The 24252-nt window shown below is 41.7% G+C and overlaps 2 protein-coding genes across 6 annotated transcripts in view; one reads left to right on the top strand and one right to left on the bottom strand.

Annotated features, from left to right (window-relative positions):
* SLC4A1AP (solute carrier family 4 member 1 adaptor protein) overlaps window positions 1–10135 on the bottom strand; it is a 35604-nt gene extending 25469 nt beyond the window's left edge. For both annotated transcript variants that reach the window (XR_015248965.1, XM_025927315.2), the window contains exons 1-5: window positions 9240–10135; window positions 8588–8783; window positions 6392–6514; window positions 4925–4985; window positions 4454–4593 (exon numbers count right to left, since the gene is read on the bottom strand). Coding sequence is in view for 1 of the 2 variants with exons in the window: in XM_025927315.2 (XP_025783100.1) it covers window positions 4454–4593; window positions 4925–4985; window positions 6392–6514; window positions 8588–8783; window positions 9240–9902 (1183 nt within the window). In the remaining variant the exon portion in view is untranslated. The remainder of the gene's footprint in view (window positions 1–4453; window positions 4594–4924; window positions 4986–6391; window positions 6515–8587; window positions 8784–9239) is intronic.
* A 64-nt stretch (window positions 10136–10199) lies between these two features.
* SUPT7L (SPT7 like, STAGA complex subunit gamma) lies at window positions 10200–23323 on the top strand. 4 transcript variants are annotated; one of them, XM_086700251.1, is made up of 6 exons: window positions 10200–10474; window positions 11484–11584; window positions 12215–12816; window positions 19658–19982; window positions 21009–21246; window positions 22664–23323. In XM_086700251.1, the coding sequence occupies exons 3-6, from the start codon at window positions 12404–12406 to the stop codon at window positions 22924–22926; spliced, it is 1239 nt and encodes a 412-aa protein (XP_086556377.1). In that variant the 5' UTR covers window positions 10200–10474; window positions 11484–11584; window positions 12215–12403; the 3' UTR covers window positions 22927–23323. The 4 variants fall into 4 exon arrangements, with proteins under 4 accessions (XP_086556377.1, XP_086556376.1, XP_086556378.1 ...); XM_086700250.1 differs by having other exon boundaries at window positions 10200–10499; XM_086700252.1 differs by lacking the exon at window positions 11484–11584.
* Window positions 23324–24252: the final 929 nt, after the last annotated feature.

Below are 24252 nucleotides of genomic sequence, written 5' to 3'. Positions count from 1 at the left end.
TTTAAAAACATTAATCTACTGGGGCACCTGGCTGGCTTAGCTGGCACAGCATGGGACTCTTGATCCTGGGGTTGTGAGTTTGGGTCCCATGTTAGGTACAGAGCTTACTTAAAAATAATTAAACAAACAAACAAATAAATAAATAAACATTAATCTACAAAGACAGAACAGGAGAAGGAATAGCAATACCTACTTTTTGGAAATTATAAAACAGACAGACAAGTGGAAACTTAACTTAGCAGAACTAAAAAAGATGAATCCTAAAACAACAGTGGGGAAAGATGAGAACCAATCTGATGATACTGCAGAATCCTCAAAAGGATCTGGAACCGGGGATAGATAGTAGTGCTAAAATAAAAAGAACTGAGTAAAAGCTGGTTGAGAAAAAGATCCTCCTCCCTGACTACTTACCTCCTCATCCCCAGAAAAAAATCCAGAGGTTAATCCCTAGAAAGGGTAAGATAAAAAGTCTTTGCATTGTGGACTGCCCAGTTTATGTTCTATATTCCACATATTAAATATGTATTTATTTATTCTAAAAATAGTACTGTCCTGAAAATAGCTGAATTTTGAGAATCTGCTCAGCCATCTTCCAGCACTTAGCTCTAAGAATTTCAGGAAGGAAGAATTTCAGGAATTTCATGCAGGAAGTCAGAAGAGTACTCTCTGAGGAATCCCGCCAGCAGAAGAGGAAAAAACCTAACGATTCTTACATGAGGAGTTCCCCAACAAAAGGCCCACATTAATCTATAGTGTTACTCAAAGGTAATAAGCCCCACCTATATATTCCAAGCTGTCAATCACCTTTTTTGTCCCCAAATAAGAATCTACACCCAAGGACTACACAAAAACTGGGAAACACCTCTAACATGCAGGACCGAGACTACACAAAAAAGAAAAGGCAGAGATTAGCAGCAAGATGAGATACTTAAAATCCAGGAAACAACAATAGCATATTATATTTTAAAAATGAATACCCAAAGGACAAAAATGAGTCTTGGAAATTAAAATCTTGATTGCAAAATGTAAAGATAAAGCTGCAGAAATCTCCCAGAAAGAATAAAAAGACATAGAGATTAAAAAAAAGAGGGGCGCCTGGGTGGCTTGGTCGGTTGAGCGTCTGACTTCGGCTCAGGTCATGATCTCACGGCCTGTGAGTTCGAGCCCCGCATCGGGCTCTGTGCTGACCGCTCAGAGCCTGCAGCCTGTTTCAGATTCTGTGTCTCCCTCTCTCTCTGCCCCTCCCCTGTTCATGCTCTGTCTCTCTCTGGCTCAAAAACAAATAAACGTTGAAAAAAAAAAAAGAAAGAAAAAAAGGGTAAGAAACTTAAATGGTCAGTCTAAGATGTTCAATATCAAAATAACAAAATTCAAGAGAGAAAGAGAAAACAGAAGGATGAAATGATTAATGGCATAATTCCAGAAATGTTTCTAACTATCAAAGATTTCCAGATCAAAAGGACCCAACAAGTACCTAGAAAAATGGATGAAAATAGACCCACAGAAAGGTACATCATAGTTAAGTTTCAGAAGCTTGAGAACAAAGGGAAGCTCCTACGAACTCCTAGTGTGTGTGTAGGGGATGGGAAATGACATACACTAGATAAGGATTCTGAACCCGTTAGGACTGCAAGAGCAACACTGAATATAAGGTGGTAACGGTAATACCTTCAAAGCTGTGAAGGAAAATTATTTCCCATTTAGAATTCTATTCCTAGCCAAACAATTAACCAAGAGTAAAGCTAGAATAATTGTATTTTCAGAGTGGGGAATTTAATATAGTTTACTTGCTATACATCCTTTCTCAAGAATTCACTACATGTCCACCAAAATGAAAGAGTAGACCAGGAACAACGAAAGAAGTGAAATCCACTGGAGACTATCATCATCCATGACCTCTATTGTTGTACCAGCTTTTTAATCTGCAAAACTACAGAAAGATGTGCTCCACTAAAACAAGGGAATAAACCAAGAAACATGAGAATCTGGGAATCAAGAAACAGAAAATCCAACCCTGGAGAAAGACAAAGGAAATGTCAAGGATGACAGCAAAATGAGGTCCCAGATGACAGTGCTCCAGTAGGTTCAGAGAATAGTGAGCCCTGAAAGCACATTGCTCTTCAGGAGAAATGTTTCCAAAAAAAATCAGAACTGATCAATTCCTTGATGTGATTGACCATGTGGAAAAATATACTGAAAGGCTCTTGAAAGATGTGGAAAGAATGAACAGAGCTACAAAAAATCCACACACATGAAAAACAAACAATTATTAACTTTAGGAAAAACAAAAAGAAAAAACTCCTCAGTTTAACTAATATTTGCATAAACATAATCGTGTAAATATTAAATACTGATTTAACAGAGTCAGTACATAATGTTTAAAATAAGTGATTCAGTTGCACCTGGGTGGCTCAGTTGGTTAAGTGTCCAACTCTTGATTTTGGTTCAGGTCATGATCTCACGGTTAGTGGGTTTGAGTCCCACATCCGGCTCCACGCTGACAGCAAGAAGCCTGCTTGGGATTCCCATTCTCTCTACTCCTCCCCTGCTTGCGCACTCTCTCAAAATAAATAAACTTATAAAAAGTTCAGTCATAAAATAAAATAAAATATTCAAAATAAAACAGCATACTCTTCCTTTTGGGAAATACGGATATTTTTAAATGCCAGAAAAAATAATTAAAAGAGTTAAAAGCCTTCTAAGATTGAAGACTGGGGAGAGGCAGGGCAAGGAACAGGTATATTTTGTGTAAGCCTTTGGTAGTTTTTTGGGTTTTTTTTAATTTTTATTTATTTTGAGAAAGAGAGAGAAAGAACGTGAGTGTGGAAGGGCAGAGAGAGAAGGAGAGAGAATCTCAAGCAGGCTCCAGGCTATTAGTGCACAGCCTAATATGGGGCTTGATCCCATGACCCTGGGATCATGACCTGAGCTGAAATCAAAAGTCGAATGATCAATTGATTGAACCACCCAGGTGCCCCAAGCCTTTGGTAGTTTTAAATAATACATAAGTTACTTTGCGATAATACAAACTAATTTTAGAATAAACACAAATATAACATAAGCCTTTATTAATAAATGATATAGCCAGAAGGGCTTTTTATTTTTATTTATTTTTGAAGTTTATTTTTGAAAGAGAGAGAGAGAGAGGGAATGAACGCAAGGGAGCAGGGCAGAGAGAGATGGAGAGTGAGAGAGAATCCCAAGCAGGCTCCATGCTGTCAGTGCAGAGCCCGACATGGGGCTTGATCCCATAAAGAACCATGAGACCATGACCTGAACCGAAATCAAGAGTCAGATGCTTAACTGACTAAGGCACCCAGGTGTCCCTGACAGGCTTCTAAAAATGAGATAAATTTGGGGCGCCTGGGTGGCGCAGTCGGTTAAGCGTCCGACTTCAGCCAGGTCACGATCTCGCGGTCCGGGAGTTCGAGCCCCGCGTCAGGCTCTGAGCTGATGGCTCAGAGCCTGGAGCCTGTTTCCGATTCTGTGTCTCCCTCTCTCTCTGCCCCTCCCCCGTTCATGCTCTGTCTCTCTCTGTCCCAAAAATAAATAAACGTTGAAAAAAAAATTAAAAAAAAAAAGAGATAAATTTTATGCAATTATATAGACAATATCCATGATACATTCTTACATTAAAATTCTAAGTCATGAAAGAGTATAATATAAATAAATGCATTTGTGTATGAAGTTTGCTTTTTATTAAAGTATCTAGTTCCGAACACAAATCTATACTCATAAAAAATTTCTAAGAAAATATGGCTTCTAAGGGGCGCCTGGGTGGCTTAGTCGGTTGAGTGTCTGTCTTTGGCTCCGGTCATGATCTCACGGTTCTTGAGTTCAAGTCCCGCATCTGGCTCCGTGCTGATGCCTTGGAGCCTGGAGCCTGCTTCAGATTCTGTGTCTCCCTCTCTTTCTGCCCCTCCCCTGCTCATGCTCTGTCTCTGTCTCCAAAAAATAAAATGCATAAAAAAAAAAATTTTTTTTTTTAATAAAAGAAAATATGCCTTCCTTTGGGTACTGAGATATGGAATATTTTCTTTTCAGCTCATAGAATTTCACGCAATTTTACATTTTCTCCCTAAAAAGTCATTTCATGGGGCGCCTGGGTGGCTCAGTCGGTTAAGCGGCCAACTTCGGCTCAGGTCATGATTTCGCGGTCCCTGAGTTCGAGCCCCGTGTCAGGCTCTGTGCAGACAGCTCAGAGCCTGGAGCCTGTTTCAGATTCTGTGTCTCCCTCTCTCTGACCCTCCCCCGTTCATGCTCTGTCTCTCTCTGTCTCAAAAATAAATAAACGTTAAAAAAAACAAAATTAAAAAAAAAAAAAGTCATTTCGTTGCCTTTTGTGTTAAATTCTTCCTTCCTTTCTTCTTTCTTTCTCTTTTTCTCTCTCCCTTTTTCTCTCTCTGTCCCTTCCTTCCTTCCTTCCAAAAACAAAGTGTTCCCATATACTCACCTGCCTCCTGCCGCAGCAACCCCAAAGTATCAAGGATTCGACAAGCCTCCAGTGAACACTGGATCATTGCTTCTTTTTTCTTTCCCGAATGAATGGCCTCAGCTACCAGTTGTTTTCCAGTTGAATCATCCACAGGTAATCTGTATTGGTTTGGAGTGAATCATAGCATAGTACTAAGCTCCAATTCTCATGAAAAAAACTAATATGCGGTGAAAATAGTCATTTCTTTTGACATGGCTTTTTAATCTCTCCGTTCATTTTGTTATATCTTGCCAAGGTTGGACCTTAAATCTTTTCCTAATGCCTCTGACCCATCCCACCCCACCTGCCAATGATATATGTTATTAAACTATCAAGGCCCAAATTCAGGAGTAGCCTAAAAATAAGACTAAAGTTATTCTTTGGGTCTACTGTCTATTACCTAAAATTGGCCACTTTTCACAAAAGGACATTAATGAGAACAGAACATACCTCACCCTACAGAGCCAAGTGCTGTGCCCCTGTTCATCAAATTCATATTCTAATTCTTCTCCTGTGGGAGGAAGAAAGACAAAACAATTTTAACAGTATATGAAAATTACTAGTTAAGACAAAGGGAAAAGAGAGGAAAGGTTGATAAAAGAATATCAAGTTCCAGGGCACCTGGGTGGCTCAGTCAGTTTAAGTGTCTGACTCTTGATGTCAGCTCAGGTCATGATCCCACGATTCATGAGACTGAGCCCCACATCAGGCTCTGAGCTGTCCCTGTTTGGGATTCTCTCTCTCAAAATAAATAAACATTTAAAAAAAATAGAATATCAAGTTCCCATACCTCATTTAACACTAAATTTCAAAGCATTTCACTTCTTATTTCCAGGAATTATTATCTGATAATAAAATAAGGGGGAACTTGAGGCAAAGAAAAGCAAACTCAGACCAGAACAATCAGCTTGCCATAAATAGCTTTGTCCACTACATAGCAACTTTTACACTTATTATAAGTGCAGATGTAAGTTGTCACTTTGGTTTTTAGAAGCACAAATATTGGGGTGCCTGGGTGGCTCAGTTGGCTAAGCATCTGACCTGAGCTCAGGTCATGATCTCGCAGTTTGTGAGTTTGAGCCCCACATCAGGCTCTGTGCTGACAGCTCAGAGTCTGGAGCCTGCTTTGGATTCTGTGTCTCCCTCTCTCTCTCCCCCTCCCCTGCTCATGTTTTGTCTCTGTCTCTCAAAAAATGAATAAACATTAAAAAAAAATTTTTAGAAGCACAAATATCAAGGGCAGAATGCAACCAGTTCATATATATATTCACACACACACACACACACGTTCTCTCAAAGCATTTCTACTGAAACAGTCCTCTGTGGAAACATTCTTTAAATTATATAAGGTGAACATCCATGTTAAGAATTACAAAAGATGAGGGGCGCATGGGTGGCTCAATTTGTTAAGCTTCCGCCTCTTGATCTCAGCTCAGGTCATGATCTTGTGGTTTGTGGGTTCAAGCCCCGCATTGGGCTCTATGCTGATGGCATACAGCCAGCTTGGGATTCTGCGTCTCCTTCTCTCTGCCCCTCACCTGCCTGTGTGCATGCTCTTTCTCTCAAAATAAATAAATAAATATTAAAAAAAAAAAATTATAAAAGATCAGATGAAGTAGAAACAAAGAATTTTAAGAAGTTAGGTCAATCTCCCCACCACCCCCAAGTCTAGGATCTTCTGAGAATAATGAGACCAGACGAGTCGGAAAAAAGTAGTCCCTTTTTTCCAACTTTCCAAGAAAGACTAACGAGATTTTTACTGTTTTCAAAATAAACCTGAAGCAACTGACCACAAGGGCAAGAACTGAGCAAGGAGAGCAGCAGATAAAACACAGCATTTCTAAGTACCTTGAAGATCTACAAGACAATGCTGCTGTGGAAACCTTCCACTGGCAGGGTCAGAATCTGTTTACATACCTTCTCGGTCAAAAAAACCTTGGAGAGCCTTTTTTGGATCCTTTATATAGAAGGCCTCCCTTTCCTGCTGAAACTCTAAGACAATGGGGTTCTCTTCAGCCTCGTCCTCTACAGCATCTTCTCCTACAGGATACGGTAAAGAAAGAAAAGACAGACATAAGAAGAGACTATCTGAATGACACCCACTTTTCATTTAGCCTGCATAAAGACACAGTTATCAATGAAAAGAAAGGTGGGGGGTGGGGGACAAGGGGGCATACAAAACCACCAATATAAATATCTTTAGTTTTCCTAAATCGTGTGACAAATTAAAACTTGTTTTCATGGCATCTTTTGTTTATCCCCCATCACTATATTTCAAAAACAAAATTACCTACCACATTGTCCATGGGAAGAAATCTAAGCTTCTTGGCCTGGCATTCTCATTCTCTATCACCTGGGTCTAATACTCTGTCTCCGATATAATTTCTTAATATTTACCATATCTGCCAGATGGACTGGCCTTCTCATTACCCCTTTAAAATCATCAATCTCTAGGGGCACCTGGGTGGCTCAGTCAGTTAAGAGTCCAGCTTTGGCTCAGGTCATGATCTCACAGCTTGTAAGTTTGAGCCCCACGTTAGGCTCTGTGCTGACAGCTCAGAGCCTAGAACCTGCTTCGGATTCTGTCTCCATCTCTCTCTGCCCCTCCCCTGCTCATGCACTGCCTCTCTCTCTCTCTTTCTCTCTCTCTCTCTCTCTCTCAATCTCAAATATAAATAAACATTTAAAAATAATATGGGGCGCCTGGGTGGCTCAGTCGGTTAAGTGTCTGACTTCGGTTCAGGTCATGACCTCATGGCTTGTGAGTTCGAGCCCCGCGTCGGGCTCTGGGCTGATAGCTCAGAGCCCGGAGCCTGTTTCGGATTGTGTCTCCCTCTCTCTGCCCCTCCCTTGTTCACACTGTCTCTGTCTCTCTCAAAAATAAACATTAAAAAAAATAAATAAATGAATGAATAAATAAATAAATAAATAAAATCATCAATCCCTACCCTGAATATTCGATATTCAGCTTCCTAAGTGCTAATTTTTCTTTCCTTCAAGTTCCAACTCAAGACCCGTCTGTTTGTAGACTTAAAAACTTTCCCAAATTTTAAGTCAGTGTTGCTCAAAAGAAATATAATGAAAGCCATACATGAAAGTTTTCATTTTCTAGTAGCCACATTAAAAAGGAGCAACCAGTAAAATTATCATGTAATCAGTATAAAAATACTATGAATGTGGTATTTTATATTCTTTTTTCACACTAAGTCTTTGAAATCCAGTGAGTATTTTACATTTATAAAACAAGTCAGCTTGGACCAACCAGACTGTAAGTGTTCAATAACCACATGTGGGTAGTGGCTACAATACTGGACAGTGTGGGTCTAAGTCCTTAGTGATCACTCCCTTCTCTGAACCCTTACTCTAGCATACTTATGGTTTCTATAGCTTTTGTTTGGCACTTACAAAAGTAATTTCATAATATTTATCCAGTCTTCCCAACAACATATTAAGGCATTCTTTTTTTTATATTCCTAGCCCCTGAATACCCATTGTCCAAAATGTCTGGTATTATGGGAAGTTCAATTTATTCCTCTGGCTAAAGGATGAGGTTTCCCTGATTAGCTATTTTGCATTTCAGGGAATTTACACAAAGTACAAAAATTCGAAGGACTATCCTATATTGAACATTCCATGTTACTTGACTGAATATAGTTCCATCCTCTCCAATGATAATAGTCAAGGCCAGTACCATTTAAATGGTAAAAATAATAAATTAGTTGTATGCTGAGGAAGAGTTTACAACAAGGGAGTGGACTGTAAAATGCATTAAAAGACTGGGCTCCTGGCTGGCTCAGTCCACAAAGCAGGCAACTCTTGATCTCTGGGTTGTAAGTTTGAGGCCCACTCTGAGTGTAGAGATTACTTAAAAGTAAAATCTTAAAAAAAAAAAAAAAAAGAAAGAAAGAAAAGAAATCCATAGTGCCTGTAATTCACCTTTTTGACATCAGAAAAGTTAATGAATCTCTGTGGGTTTTGGTAGTCTCGTGTGCAAATTGTATTTGTCCCATCTATCTCAAATAGTCATGAAAGGTGTATGATAGAAAACAATTAAAGATACCACCAGTAATGAATTTAAAATATTAACCTCTGGCAGCAATTTTAATTTCTTACCCATTCCCCAGGTGCAGCCCATTTCATCATCTTGACTACTAGTATTTCTCTTCCTTTCATTGGTATCCATTTCTTCTTCCTCATCCGAGTCTTCTCCTAGCATCTTCTTCTCCAACATCATTTGTTGCTGCTTGCGCAATTCTTTCAATTGCGTTACTGTCAACTCGGATTCTGCTTCTCGGTCTTCCTCTGGTCCCTGATGAACCAAGAGAAAGAATTCTTTCAGAGTTCAGGATCGCTGAATTCATATCTCACTTTCAGAAATATGGCAATGTGGGGGCGCCTGGGTGGCTCAGTCGACTAAGCGTCCGACTTCCTCTCAGGTCATAACCTCTCAGTTCGTGGCTTCGGGTCCCGCGTGGGGCTGTGTGCTGACAGCTCGGAGCCTGGAGCCTGCTTCGGAGTCTGTGTCTCCCTCTCTCTATGCTCCTCCCCTGCTCAAGCTCTCGCTCTCTCGCAAAAATAAATAAACATTAAAGTAAAATAAAAGAAAAAATTACGGCAATGTGTACAGAGGCCTGGAAAGGGGCCAGATTCTCCCACTTTTGTAATCGCTTACTGGGAGAATCTCCTTCCTCCGCTAAAGCTTAAGGAGCTCTGGAACCCAGCCCGGTGCGCTCCGGAGATTTCAGTCCTAGGTTTTTCTACTTACCTGAAGAAGAAACAGCCGGGTGCTGCCTCCAAAGCGAAGAACATGCCCGACGTGGACGCGACAATAGGTGCGGGGTGGGATGCGGGTTTTGTTAAGAAAAGTGCCATGGGTGCTTCCCAGATCGTAAAGGTAGAAGCCAGGCCCGTGGCCGTCGCATTCTCCTTCGAGGCCGGACACCCTGTGCTGCAGCACGGCGTGGTACCGAGACACCGAAGGGTGCTCCAGGCACACGTCGCAGCTAGACAGCCTCCCGAAAAGGCAGTAGCTTGTCCCTTTCAAGCTCCAGGTGCCAAGGATGGTGCCGCTCTTCAGTGTCTCTAGGCTGTAGGGGGCCGTGGCGGGGCCGCCCCACGGCGGCTCTCGGTACGGTGGAGCCCGGGCCGGACCGCCAGGGGATGGAGCCGCTGTGGGCGGCCGCGGCTGCTCCTCCGGTGGACTCCTGGTGTCCCCGCTGTCCGGCCGCACTGGCGGGACGTCAGGCTCCACGGAATCGGGGTCTAGCAGCGCCGTGGGCCCTTCCTTCTTCACCTCCTCAGGGTCTGAAGGACTGGTGGCGGGGGCCCTGCCCCGCACAGCCGGGGGCACCGGCAGGGTTGGTTTCTTGAAATCGTCATTGAGCTCTTGCAAAGCCTGAGGCTCGGACTTAAAGGAGCTATCGGCCATCCTCAATCGGGTGCGGTCTCGGAATCTGTTCCTGGGAAACCTCCCCCTTCGGTCTCTAGGTTCCTCTCCACGCCTCGCTCTCCCAGCTCCCGGTGGCTTCTCTGAACCCCGATGGCGGATTTGTTCCTTCACCACCTGCCACGTTACGAAGAGATGAATATCAAGGGCAGGTCATAATAAGAAAAACAAAAACAAAAAACAAAAAACAAAACAGTAAAAGGCGGCCGAGGAGCTGTCAGCACGGGGACATCTTTAGAGGTTGCAACCGGATAGTAATGACTTCCTGTGGCACAGCCAGATTGAGCAGAAGCGCTTCCGGCAGCCTGGGACCACTAATCCGAAAGCCAGTCTTCCGGGCCTGGCGCGACCCTCGCCTCGGGCCTTTCCGAGTCGTATAGTCGCGCAGCCCAGCTCCTGCGAAGCGGCAGTGAATAGTGCCTCCGTCCAGGTCCAGACCTCCTCGTCTCCCGGCTGCTCCGGGCATCAGGAGACCCCAGGATCCTGTGATTGGCGCCTGTGCCTGCTGACCGTGACCGAGGAGCCCCGAGGGACCTGGACGTTCCTTGAGCTTGGTGCCTGTTCTTCGTCCTCTTTTCGGTGAAATTAAGGAAGAGGGCGATTTTTTGTGTGTCCCCTCATTGATCCGTTTCCTTTTTTTTTTTTTTTTTTTTTAATTTTTTTTTTTCAACGTTTTTTATTTATTTTTCGGACAGAGAGAGACAGAGCATGAACGGGGGAGGGGCAGAGAGAGAGGGAGACACAGAATCGGAAACAGGCTCCAGGCTCTGAGCCATCAGCCCAGAGCCCGACGCGGGGCTCGAACTCACGGACCGCGAGATCGTGACCTGGCTGAAGTCGGACGCTTAACCGACTGCGCCACCCAGGCGCCCCATAATCGATCCGTTTCTTTGTTCATTCTTTTGTTTGTTTTCCAAAACCAGTTATTGAGACTGCATAATGTAGTGGTTAAGAGCCTGACTATCTGGATTGTCTCCCTCGGTCATTTGTGATATTGGGAAAGACAGTGGGCCTTAGCTTCCACCTTTAAAAACTGAGGTAGTTGGGAAAACCGAATCAAACAATAAAGGCATAGCCTGGCACATAGTAAGCGCTCACTAAATGCCGGGTATACTGTGTGCCAGACACGGTACAAAGATCATGGTTGTGGGAGATAGATGAAAGAATAAAATTGATTGAGACAAGTACTAGTTTAAATCCATGCGTAAATGCTGTGATGGAAACACCAGAAGTGCTGTGAGAATATAATAAAGGGAGATTTACTGGGGAGATGATGGGGAGTGGTAACTTAACCTATACTTAAGAATGAATAAAAGTCTGCCAAGAATGTAGTGGGTGGCAGGGCATTTCTGGCAGATCACAACTTAAAGGGTCAATTTGTGGAAATACATGGCATTCTCAAGAAACTGAGTAGAATGATGTATGTTAGAACTAGGGTAGTAATTTCCTCCAGGAAGCTCCCTCTTTGTTATTCCACTGCACCAGGTCTGTGTCTCTAGAGCAGCCCTTTCTGCACATTTTTGTATCGAAATAGTCTGTTTATATTTCTCTCCTTCACCTCAGGTCGGGGATCTGGCTGTGGTCTTTGTCTTCTTCCATAATGTGTGGCATTTGGTAAACATTTGTTCAACTTGAAGAGACATATGGGCAATGAATCTGGAAAGGTGGGTTGAAGTCAGATTGCAAATTTTGATCAATGGTAGACCAAAGAATTCTGGCTGACTTTTTCCAATAGGCAATGAGAAGCCATTAGATCTGAGTTGTAATAAGAGTAAGTCTAGCAGCACTGGAGAATAGATTAGACACAAGGAGAGACTGGAGTAAGGGATGCCAATTAGGAGGCAGCAGAAATCACTCAGATTCTTCCCTGTGTATGTCAGAAGTTCAATGCCTAAGACCATTTAGATTACTGGTCAATAAATTTTTCCACCAGGATCCATTGAAATATTGCTCATGTTTTTGACATACACAGAATAAGAACCACCTCTTCCTATCTTTACTCCCTTTTCTCCTACTGATTCAGGACAGATGTGTCAAGATACTCTGAGAAATATTCCAGGTGTCATTTAAGTATCTTGCCTTGCAAATTGCTCAAGATTGGGCACGATGATAGTTCTAGTAATGAGTTAGTGGGGTGAGATGGAAAACACGGACACTAGAGCTGCCAATACTATTGCAGCTGTTAGTCTCCTAATGACCCAAATGCCACCTATGGCTCAGTCCAGTAGGAATTGTCATTGTGTGTGACTGTGGTGACTGGCATCTAACAGTTGTATCTCTCTTAATTTCTTCAGGGAGAATATCTTTGGTCCTACAGCGTTGCTGACACTGATATTTTCTAAGTCGTGTTAAACAGCCTACTTTTTATGTCAATAACTGGCCAGACTTCATATTTTTCACCACAGAAGCCTATAACCTAGAGATTTAAGAACACTGTTTCGGTTATCACTACATTTAACGTGAAAGTTCTTTCTTATTCCAAAATGTTGAGATACTGGGGAGAGATACCAATCTCATCAAGCCAGACCAACAGGAGTTCCTTTGATTTGCTCCCACGGGAGTTCCGTCTTGTGGAAGTCCATGACCCACCCCTGCATCAACCCTCAGCCAATAAGCCCAAGCCCCCCACTATGCTGGACATCCCCTCAGAGCCATGCAGCCTCACCATCCATACCATTCAGCTGATCCAGCACAACCGACGTCTGCGCAACCTCATTGCCACAGCTCAGGCCCAGAGTCAGCAGCAGACAGAAGGTGTAAAGACTGAAGAGAATGAACCTCTTCCCTCTTGCCCTGGGTCACCTCCTATTCCTGATGACCTCCTGCCTTTAGACTGTAAGAATCCCAATGCACCATTCCAGATTCGGCACAGTGATCCAGAGAGTGACTTTTACCGGTAAGACAAGGCTTTGCTCTATCTTACTTTTCTCAAAACATCTGCACAACACTGTTCAGCATGTAATAACATTCCTGTGAAGAAACTGAGGATAAGAGTAATTGACATGGCCAAAGTTGCTCAGGTAATTAGTAGGAAGTCTAAGACTTGAACTGATCTTCAAATCCAGAATCTGTATCTTTTATTTATTTTTTTTAAGTTTATTTATTTATTTATTTTGAGAAAGACAGAGCACATGCAGGGGAGGAGCAGAGAGAGAATCCTAGGTAGACTTCATGCAGTCAGTGTACAGAGCCCGACAACGGGGCTCAAATTCAAGAATTTGAGTTTAACCGACTGAGCCACACAGCCTCCCCTGCATCTTTTATTTTTGAGGTAACAAATATTTATTGAGTGCTTATTCTACACCAACCACTTTGCTAGGAGCAAGGAACTACCCCGGTATGTGAAAGAAGCCATGGCCTCACAATCCACAGAGTGTAGTCTTTCTATTTCATTTAAAATGTATATTATGGGGGCGCCTGGGTGGCGCAGTCGGTTAAGCGTCCGACTTCAGCCAGGTCATGATCTCGCAGTCCGGGAGTTCGAGCCCCGCGTCAGGCTCTGGGCTGATGGCTCAGAGCCTGGAGCCTGGTTCCAATTCTGTGTCTCCCTCTCTCTCTGCCCCTCCCCCGTTCATGCTCTGTCTCTCTCTGTCCCAAAAATAAATAAACGTTGAAAAAAAAATTTTTTTAATGTATATTATGGATTTAGCTCAGTGTCTTAAAATTTAGGTTCATGGACTTATTCTCATATTCTCAGAAATCCATTAAGTTTTATGTAAGATGTTTAAATTGTGTACAGTTGACCCTTGAACAACACCAGTTTGAACCGTGCAGGCCCACTTACATGCGGATGTTTTTACAGAACAGTACTGTAGATGTATTTTCTCTTCCTTATGGTTTTCTTAGTAACATTTTCTTTTCTGTAGCTTACTTTATTGTAAGAACATAGTATATAATACATATACAAAATATGTGTTAATTGACTCTATGTTATCACTAAGGCTTCCAGTTAACAGCAGGCTATTAGTCATTGGGGTGCCTGGTTGGCCTAGTCAGAAGAGCATGTGACTCTTGATCTCAGGGTCGTGAGTTTGAACTCTGTGTTGGGTATAGAGATTACTAAAAAGAAGTTAATAAACAAATATAAAAAAAATAGTAAACCATTAATCATTAACTTTTGGGGGAGTCAAAGCTATATGCAGATTCTCTACTTCATGGCGGGGGCGGGGGGGCTGGCACCCCTAACTCCCACATTGTTCATGGATCAACTGTATTTTCATTTTGATAACATCATTTAAGAAATAATATAAAAATGTTCTTGATCCTTGTTATTCAAAACCTGGGCAGAGACTAACAGCATCAACATCACCTGGGAGCTTGTTAGAAGTTCAGAGTCTCAGGGCCTACATAGCCTGCTGAATCAGAATCTTCATTTTAACAAGATCTCCAGAAGATTCGTGTGTATATTTAAGTTTGAGAAGCCCTATTCCAAGTCCTCTGAATGACTGCCTTATAACCTAATGCTACTACTAGGTTTCAGTGTGTAAGTTTGCATTTGGCGCGAAGTAATTACTTTTTGTTTTCATTTTGAAGTTTGTCAGACCAAAGAAAAGTTTAAATAATAGTACAGGAGGGGTGCCTGGGTAGGTCAGTTGGTTAAGCATCCGACTTCGGCTCAGGTCATGATCTCATTGTTTGTGGGTTTGAACCCCACAGCAGACTCTGTGCTGACAGCTCAGAGCCTGGAGCCTGCTTCCGATTTTGTGTCTCCCTCTCCCTCTGCCCCTCCCCCACTCACACTCTGACTGTCTCCCTCTCTCAAATATAAATAAACATGAAAAAAATTTTAAATAGTACAAAAAATGCCCAAGTACTCCTTACCAGGATTTACCAATTGTTAACATTTTGCTACATTTATTTTCTCTCACATATGTATAAGTGTGTATACACATATAAATATATATGTAACATATACACATACACACTTTTTTTGTCAAATATTTTAAAGCTGCACATATCCCAATATTTCACCCCTTAATTCTTAAGCATTCTTTCACCTTTAAATTCTTCACCTTATCCTAAGAATAAGGAAAATTTCCTATGTGATTTCAATACTATTATCACACCAAAGCAAATGAACACTAAGTAAATAATATAAGCCCAGTTTAGATTACTCCAGTTCTCCAAAATACCTTTTGTAGATATATTTTTCCCTAATCCAGAACCTAACAAAGATTCATGCATTGCCTTTGGTTGTTTTTTTTTATTTTTTTTTATTTAAAAAAAATTTTTTTTTCAACGTTTATTTATTTTTGAGACAGAGAGAGACAGAGCATGAACAGGGGAGGGGCAGAGACAGAGGGAGACACAGAATCTGAAACAGGCTGCAGGCTCCGAGCGGTCAGCACAGAGCCCGACGCGGGGCTCGAACTCACGGGCCGTGAGATCATGACCTGAGCCGAAGTCGGACGCTTAACCGACCAAGCCACCCAGGCGCCCCTGCCTTTGGTTGTTTAGTGTCTTTTAAACCAGAATAGCTTCCTCTTTAAAAAAAAAAAACAACAACAATATAAATCTTTTTTAAGAGTTCAGGTCATTTAGAATATAGAATGTCCCACTCACTGGATTTGCTGATTATTACCTCGAGATTAGATTCAGGTTAAATATGTGTTTAGCCAAAAAAAAAAAAAACCAACCCCATAAATAATACTGCATATTATTCATTGCATGTGCTTATTGATGATAATAGTTACTACTATTTTAATTGTCCCAAATTAATGAGAAAAGAACAGAAATAGGCTTAATAAGTAAGGGTTGCAGTTGGGCCAGATGGAGACCAGATGATGTCCTGGGGCACTGTATAATCGAAGGTTCTAAAATCCTAGGAATAGTGAAAACTGTGTCATTACATGCATGGCACAAGAAAACTTGCTCTGTGGTGATCAGTACCCTATTGACATTTTGAAGGCAGTTTAGCTTTAACAAAATTATGTTGTTCATCCTATTAAATTGATGCTGTTACTTATTTTTAACTTAACATTTTTTTTTTAATTTAGAGAGTGAGAGAGAGAGAGAGAGAGAGAGAGAGAGAGAGTAGGGGGGTGGGACAAAGGGAGAGAGAAAGAGATAGAGAATCTCACATAGGCTCCACACTCAGCACAGAGCCTGATGCAGGACTCAATCCCCTGAGACCATGACCTGACCTGAAATCAAGACTCGGATGTTCAACTGACTGAACCACTCAGGTGCCCGATGCTATTATTTAGAATTCTGTAGTTGTGTGTAAAACTTCTAATTTTTTTTTCTTTTTCAAGTTTTTTTTTTTTAATTTTTAAATATTTATTTAGTTTTGAGAGAGAGACAGAGTATGAGCAGAGAGAGGCAGAGAGAGAGGGACACACAAAATCCGAAGTAGGATCAGGCTCCCAGCTGTTAGCCCAGAGCCCAATGTGGGTCTTGAACTCACTAACCGTGAGATCATGACCTGAGCCAAAGTCAGACGCCTAACCGACTAGCCACCCAGGTATCCCTCAAGTTTTTATTTAAATTCCAGTTAGTTAACATACAGGGTAATATTAGTTTCAGGTGTAGGATTTAGTGATTCATCACTTACATACAACACCCCGTGCTCATCACAAGTGCCCTCCTTAATACCCATCACCCATTTAACCCATCCCCCTGCCCACCTCTCCTCCAGCAACCCTCAGTTTGTTCTCCATAGTTAAGAGTCTGTTTTCTGGTTTGCCTCTCTTTTTTTCCCCTATATTCATCTATATGTTTCGTAAATTCCACATATGAGTGAAATCATACGGTATTTGTGACCTCTTTCGCTCAGCATAATACTCTCTAGTACTATTCATGTCATTGCAAACGGCAAGATTTCATTTTTTATGGCTGAGAAATAGTACACTATAGATATGTAATATATATATATTATGTATGTATATAATACATATATATTATGTGTATATATTATAGATTATATATATATATATGTCTTCTTTATCCATTCCTCAGTCAATGGACATTTGGGCTCTTTCCATAATTTGGCTATTGTTGATAATTCTGCTATAAACATCAGGGTGCATGTATCCTTTTAACTCTTCAAATCAGTATTTTTGTATCCTTTGGGTAAATACCTAGTAGTGCAATTGCTAGGTCGTAGGGTAATTCTATTTTTAACTTACTGAGGAACCTCTATACTATCTTCCAAAGCGGGCTGCACCAGTTTGCATTCCCATCAACAGTGTTAAGAGTGTTCCCTTTTCTCCATATCCTCGCCAACATCTCTTGTTTTCTGTGTTGTTAATTTTAGCCGTTCTGACAGGTGTGAGGTGATATCTCATTGTACTTTTGATTTGTATTTCCCTGATGATGACTGACGTTGAGCATCTTTTCATGTGTCTGTTAGCCGTCTGTATGTCTTCTTGGGAAAAATGTCTATTCATGTCCTCTGCCGATTTTTAACTGGATTGTTTGGTTTTTGGGTGTTGAGTTTTATAAGTTCTTTATATAGATTTTGGATGGATACTAACCCTTTATCAGATGTCATTTGCAAATATGCAATATTCTGAAATATTCTCCCATTCTGAAGGTTGCCTTTTAGTTTTGTTGTTTCTTGTTGTTGTACAGCAGCTTTTTATCTTGATGATGTCCCAATAGTTTATTTTTGCTTTTGTTTCTTTGCCTCAGGAGACGTATCTATTAAGAAGTTGCTATGGCCAATGTCAAAGATGTTATACTGCCTGTGTTCTCCTTTAGGATTTTGATGGTTTCCTGTCTCAGTTAGGTCTTTTCATCCATTTTGAATTTATTTTTGTATATGGTGTAAGAAAGTGGTCCAGTTTTCCCAACACCATTTGTTGAAGACACTGTCTTTTTTTCCATTGGATATTCATTCATGTTTTGTCAAAGATTCGTTGACCATCTAGTTGTGGATCCATTTCTGGGTTTTCTGTTCAGTTCCATTGATCTCCGTTTCCATTTTTGTGCCAGTACCATACTGTCTTCATCACTACATCTTTGTAATATAACTTGAAGTCTGGAATTGTGATCCTCTGGCTTGGCTTTGCTTTTCTTTTTGAAGATTGCTTTGGCTATTGAGGGTCTTTTTTAGGATTTTAGAATTATTTTGTTCTAGCTCTGTGAAAAATGCTGGTGGTATTTTGATTGCATTCAATGTGTAGTTTGCTTAGCGTAGTATAGGCATTTTAATAATATTTGTTCTTCCAATCTCAAACTTCTGATTTTAATTGTTAGGAAGAGCTGTAACCATCAGAAGCTTATAACTAGTTTGTTTTATACATACTTAAGAAACTGTTTAACAGAAATAATTTGCATCAGCTATGGGGGTGCTAAAAAAATTATTGTCCTTTGAAATAAGTCCATGCGTTACTCAAATAAAGCAATACTGGTTTAGCTATTTATTAGGTCCTTCTGAGCCTTTAGCTTTTGGCCTAGGGAGCCTGGCCATGGGAAATGATGGTGGAAATAGTAAATGAAAAGTTATTTCGCAGTTGGTTTTATTTTCCAGCTATTATGTGGATTGCAGTAGTTGCTTCTGAGCAGATGATAGTAAAGTGGGTGGATAGCTCCTCAAGCCCCCTTGTACAGCACATGGGGACACATGCCAAGTATGTACCTTATTTTATCCATTTACTTCCTTTGTCAGAGGGAGACAGAAAACAGGAATTTTAAATTTTTCTAAGTAATTAGAAGTTTGCTAGACGTTATTTTTAGGAGACCAGGCAGCTTTTTTAAGTTGTTTTTTTTGTTTTGTTTTGTTTTGTTTTGTTTTCAGATTAAGATCTCTACAGGGGTGCCTGGGTGGCTCAGTGGGTGAAGCATCCGACCCTGGATTTTGACTCATGTCACGATCCTAGAGTCGTGGGATCGAGCCCCGCATTGGGCTCCATGCTAAATGTGTAGGCTGCTTGGTATTCTCTCTTTCTCCCCCTGCCCTTCTCCCTCACTCGTGCTCTCGCTCTCGCTGTCTCGCTCTCTCTCTCAGACAATTACTTAATTTAATTTAATTTAAAAAAGATTTCTACAGCAGTGATTAGGACAAAATGGTGTATTATGAAGAACATATTCTATATGCTGCCAAAGCAAGCACAGTATTATGAAGAACATAGGATCTGAAGTTAGAAGCTCAACCTCTTGATAATACCTGTACAACTTCTGGCAGGTCAGCCCCTCTGAACCTCAATTTCCTCACCTGCCAAATGGGAATAATAGGGACCCTACCCATTTCTTTACACAGGGTAGGATAAAAATGCTTTGGAGACTGTATTTTAAATTGTTTTTATAAAATTGAGTTGCTTTGCCAGTTTCACAAATGGTCTATTTTAGTTGTAGAAGAATCTCCTAATTGGGACTGTGAATTTCTGAAAGTCCATTTATCACCCAGCATATGAGGAAACTATGTTGTGGGGAAATAACTAGAGCACCACTGAGCAGTATCTCAGCTCTAGTGTTAAATTTTATTATCTCCTACAAATGATCAATATCAAGATGGTAAAAGGAAGCTTCCTATTTACCTCACACTCTTTTATATTGTTTGTTATAGACATGTATTGCCTATTAAAGCTTTGTGTACTTGGAGGAGCTCAGAGATGACTGTGAGTTGTTGAGACCTGCGCTGGCCGCAGCAAGATGAAACTGGGCTCTGTAATCTGCATAGAATCCCCTAGAAAGCTGGGCCAGCGGCTTGACCGAAATTATAAAACTCCTAGGGAAACAGGACAGGTGACCCCTGTGCGAGAGCACTGATAACATTGCCATATGTCCCCTTTCAGTGGGAAGGGGGAACCTGTGACGGAACTCAGCTGGCACTCCTGTCGGCAGCTCCTTTACCAGGCAGTGGCCACAATCCTGGCCCACGCAGGCTTTGAGTGTGCTAATGAAAGTGTCCTGGAGACCCTCACTGATGTGGCACACGAGTACTGCCTTAAATTCACCAAGTTGCTGCGCTTCGCTGTGGATCGGGAGGCCCGGCTGGGGCAGACTCCTTTCCCTGACGTTATGGAGCAAGTATTCCATGAAGTGGGCATTGGCAGTGTGCTCTCCCTCCAGAAGTTCTGGCAGCACCGCATCAAGGACTATCACAGTTACATGCTACAGGTGAGGTGACCCCATGAGAAGTGGGTAAAAGTGTGTAATGTAGGGGTGTTAGCAGGATCCCACAACACTCACCCTAGAGAGCAGGGTACAGGGTCTTGGAACAGAGTGGACTTGACATGCTCTCCTCCTGGCCCTGGCTGTGTTCCATCGGCCTCATCACTGACCTGGCCAGAGCCAGGGGCCTTCTTTAGCCAATGAGTGGCTCCATTTATTGATCACACTTCCTCTGGAAGAAATTATACACGGGTATGTAGAGTCTGAGAGAATGTGGTTAGCATGCTTTATTCAACAGATATTTATTGAGTCCTATTTTGAGTCAGGCACTGTGGGATACAACAGTGAACAAGTTCTTTCAGCTTGTATTCTTGAGACGGAAACAAAAACAAGTAAATAAATAATGATCAAAACAATTTCAGCTGGCGTTAAGTGCTGTGAAAAACAGAACCAAACAGAATGAGATGATACTGCCCAAGGGTGGAAGAGGGGGCAGAGATACCATTTTGGGTTAGAACCAGAAATACCTAATCTCTTTAACCTATGTGGCCTTAAGTCATTTGTTCACTGTTTTGTTTTTCCCAAATCTAAAATATGATAAGGACTTTTTAACACCCAACAAAAAAAGTCTTTGCTAAGCGATTCAGATTTCCTACACCATTCATTATCCACCTAGGGTGCATATGTCAACAGTTTTTACAGACAAAAATATAATCTTTTGTCCCCATTCTGATTTGTCTCTAACAAAGCCTCTTTTGCCTTTGTGTAGCTTAATTAATGACACACAAAGTCTCTGCAAATAACTTTTCTTTACATGTCTCTGTCATTTACAAATGCAAACACCCTACACAAATTCCTTCCATGTGCCAACTATGCTCAAAAAAAAAAAAAAGTAAAAAAAAATTTCCTTCCATTGGCAGTGGTTGCTTTATTCATATTCACATGATGTTGTTTTTTCCATGGGATGCCACAAGCTGACTATCCACCTTGCTTTTAACATTCCTTTGAAAAATGACTCTTGCTTGCCAACAGATTAGTAAGCAACTATCTGAGGAGTATGAAAGGATTGTCAATCCTGAGAAGGCCACAGAGGACACTAAACCTGTAAAGATCAAGGAAGAACCTGTAAGTGACATCACCTTCCCCGTCAGTGAGGAGCTGGAGGCTGACCTTACTTCTGGAGACCAGTCACTGCCCATGGGAGTCCTCGGGGCACAGAGTGAGCGCTTCCCATCTAACCTGGAGGTCGAGGCTTCGCCACAGGCTTCAAGTAAGAGAAATCAACCGACTCTGATTCTGGGAGATCTGCCAATCTCAGCACTCTACATTTTGGAATCAAACTCTGGAGATGAGAGGAAAAAAAAGTGTGGGTGGCAGGAGATTGGAAAGTCTAAAAACAAATACAGCCTCATTGATCTAGTGATACCAACATTCTTTTCTTTGTAATCAGTGAAGGGAGGACTAACACAACTGTACAGGCATTATTTAAAATCATTCCAAGTTAGGATATAGATTCAGTATGTGTTATCCTGTTGATTGCCAGAGTTAATTTAGCTGACCCATATGGGTGGGCAGATGCCCCCTTTATCACTTAGTATGCTGTACTGTTTTTTCCTGATGCTTCTACTCATTAGACAACGCCCAGATTAAATAGAGGAATGTTAATTGCTCAAGGCTGTTTGAATAGTTGGGCTTCCTTGCTAGAGTGCTCCCAATAAATTGTAGCTGAAAGGGATTGAAATAGGGCTATCCAGTTAGAGGTGCCTGCTTCTTCTTCCAGACTCTGTGATCACCTTAGGAACCAGGATGAGCAATTCTTAAGTTAGGTAGATTGCAAATTAGTCGAGATACTCAGTGTTGTTGTTTTTTTTTTTTACAAATATAAATGGCCATTTCATCAATGCACAAATCCTAAACAGAATTAGGCCACATCGTTTTAAGTGTTGAGCAGAGAACCTTTCACCATGGAAGAAGTAATAACCACAAACAGTGTTGCTAGAACACAGACAGGAGGGCCGAAGAGAAATTGTTGCAGACTTAGGAACCATGTCTCTTCAGCATTCTGGGAACTGCTGCCAGCATTTTGTAGTGATCATTAAGTTCATAATATGAGAGAGGACCAGGGACTCAAAAGGCAGGAAAATAGGACAGCTTTATAGAAGGAAGGAAAGAAACAATCTGAACAAGAAACCATGATTGTGCCTGCCTTTGGGCCATGAGACAGGGAATCTTTGTACCTGTGTAGTTTTACTTCCCTGGCTTAGGGGAAATGGGAGGGTGGGTGAGGTGGGGTAAAGGAGAGTAGAGGAAGTGGAAAGGAAAATATTCAGAATTGGTAGTTTGTTTTTTAACTTTTATTTTTGAGAGAGAGAGCAAGCTAGAAGGTGATTGGGGAGGGATAGAGAGAGGGAGAGAGAGAATCCTAAGCAGGCTCAATGTGGGGCTCGAACCCACAAATCATGAGATCATGACCTGAGCCAAAATTAAGAGTCAGCCACTTAACTGACTAAGCCACCACCCAGGCACCCCTGGAGCTGGTAGCTTTTTGAACAGAAGATAACAACCATATTCTCCAGCCAGGCAGAATCAGAGTACAAACTGAGCTTAAAGGCTGCCCTGGGTAAAATATTTGTTTTGCTGTGTTCCAGCCTTGGCTTACTACTAGTTGTGTGTTCTTCCATTGCTAGGCACGGAGGTAAATGCTTCCCCTCTTTGGAATCTGGCCCATGTGAAAATGGAGCCTCAAGAGAGTGAAGAAGGCAACGTCTCTGGGCATGGTGTGCTGGGCAGTGATGTCTTCGAGGAGCCCATGTCCGGGATGAGTGAAGCTGGAATCCCCCAGAGCCCCGATGACTCAGACAGCAGCTATGGTTCCCACTCCACTGATAGCCTCATGGGGTCCTCCCCTGTTTTCAACCAGCGTTGCAAGAAGAGGATGAGGAAAATATAAAAGGAAAAGGGGAGATGTTCTGTCCAGATCCATAAGACCCAACAGAAAACCTTGATGTATTCAAATATTTCCATAAAAGGTGATTTGACTCTTACTCTCAACCACAGAGCCATTTCTGGATTTCAGTGGAGATGGATTTAACGAAACAAGTTTGCATTTTACTTTTACATCCAGTTTTGTAGTTTTCCACAACGAAGCCATCTTTTACAGACCGTTCATGACACTGGGATGATAATCAGGAGACAGAGCACTGTCCCTGTCATCCTTACCATTGCACAGCTAAGAAGTACATACTGGTTGGCCCTGTACTGCACGGATATTGTACAGATTGAGATTGTTATCAGACCTCCAAGCTGTGCTTGCAAAGACTCACAAGTAAATATATGCTGATATATCAGTTTTTTCACTGAACTTGCTTCACTTTGGGGTCGAATCAGTGGGAACCCGGTACTAAAACCTAAGAGAAAATAGCTAATCCCCTTTTTAGTGGTCTTTTTTGAACAGTTTTTGCTGCCCATGAGGTCTCCTGAACCCAGGGGTGTGTGGTGCTTCTTTGGCAGCCGTGTTTCATCCACATTGCTTTTTTTTTTTCCTTTAGAGAAAAAAAAATTTTTTTAACATTTATTTATTATTGAGAGACAGAGAAAGATAGAGCATGAGTATGGAAGGGGCAGAGAGAGGGGGAGAGACAGAATCCAAAGCAGGCTCCAGGCTCCAAGCTGTCAGCACAGAGCCCAACACAGGGCTCGAACTCACAAACCACAAGATCATGACCCAACCCAAAGCCAGATGCTCAACCGACTGAGCCACCCAGGTACCCCTCCTTTTTCCTTTTAATCTCTGCCCCCAAAATGGGGCTCGAACTCACGACCCCAAGATCACGGGTCGTATGCTCTACCAAAAGCAGGCACCCTTCTCCTTCTTTAGACTTACTCCATCTACCTCATCCTTTTTTTGTCATTTTCTCATTTCCATGCAGCTTTTAAAAATATTTCACCATGTACTTTTCAGTTGTTTTCTTATCTTTATTGGGAATGAAGTAAACATGACCTGTCCAAGGACAGACTTGCACGGATTCCATTTGTTGCATCTACTTGGCCATCAGAGGACAGCAGTCCTTCCTTTGCCAGAATTCCACATCTGCATTGTGTTGCTACTGGACGTGCAGCCTCCAAAATAACAATAGTATACACATCTTTCTCCTTTACATCATGTCCTCAACTTTACATTATTACTCACCCATCACAGTATTGCCCTGCCTGGCATCTAAAAGTCTCAGTATTTATTAAGTGAATGATTAGCACTGGAATAATTAGGAGTAATTGG

This window comes from Puma concolor, chromosome A3, assembly GCF_028749965.1.
Source record: "Puma concolor isolate L17-30 chromosome A3, mPumCon1.1.hap2, whole genome shotgun sequence".
Lineage (NCBI taxonomy): Eukaryota > Metazoa > Chordata > Mammalia > Carnivora > Felidae > Puma > Puma concolor.
This window is presented reverse-complemented; position numbering and strand designations above follow the sequence as displayed.

Coding starts and splice junctions, on each gene's coding strand:
- SUPT7L (XM_086700252.1), top strand. CDS start 12,404: ATGTTGAGATACTGGGGAGAGATACCAATCTCATCAAGCCAGACCAAC. Junction 19,983..21,008: donor ATCACAGTTACATGCTACAG/GTGAGGTGACCC, acceptor GCTTGCCAACAG/ATTAGTAAGCAACTATCTGA. Junction 21,247..22,663: donor GGCTTCGCCACAGGCTTCAA/GTAAGAGAAATC, acceptor TTCCATTGCTAG/GCACGGAGGTAAATGCTTCC.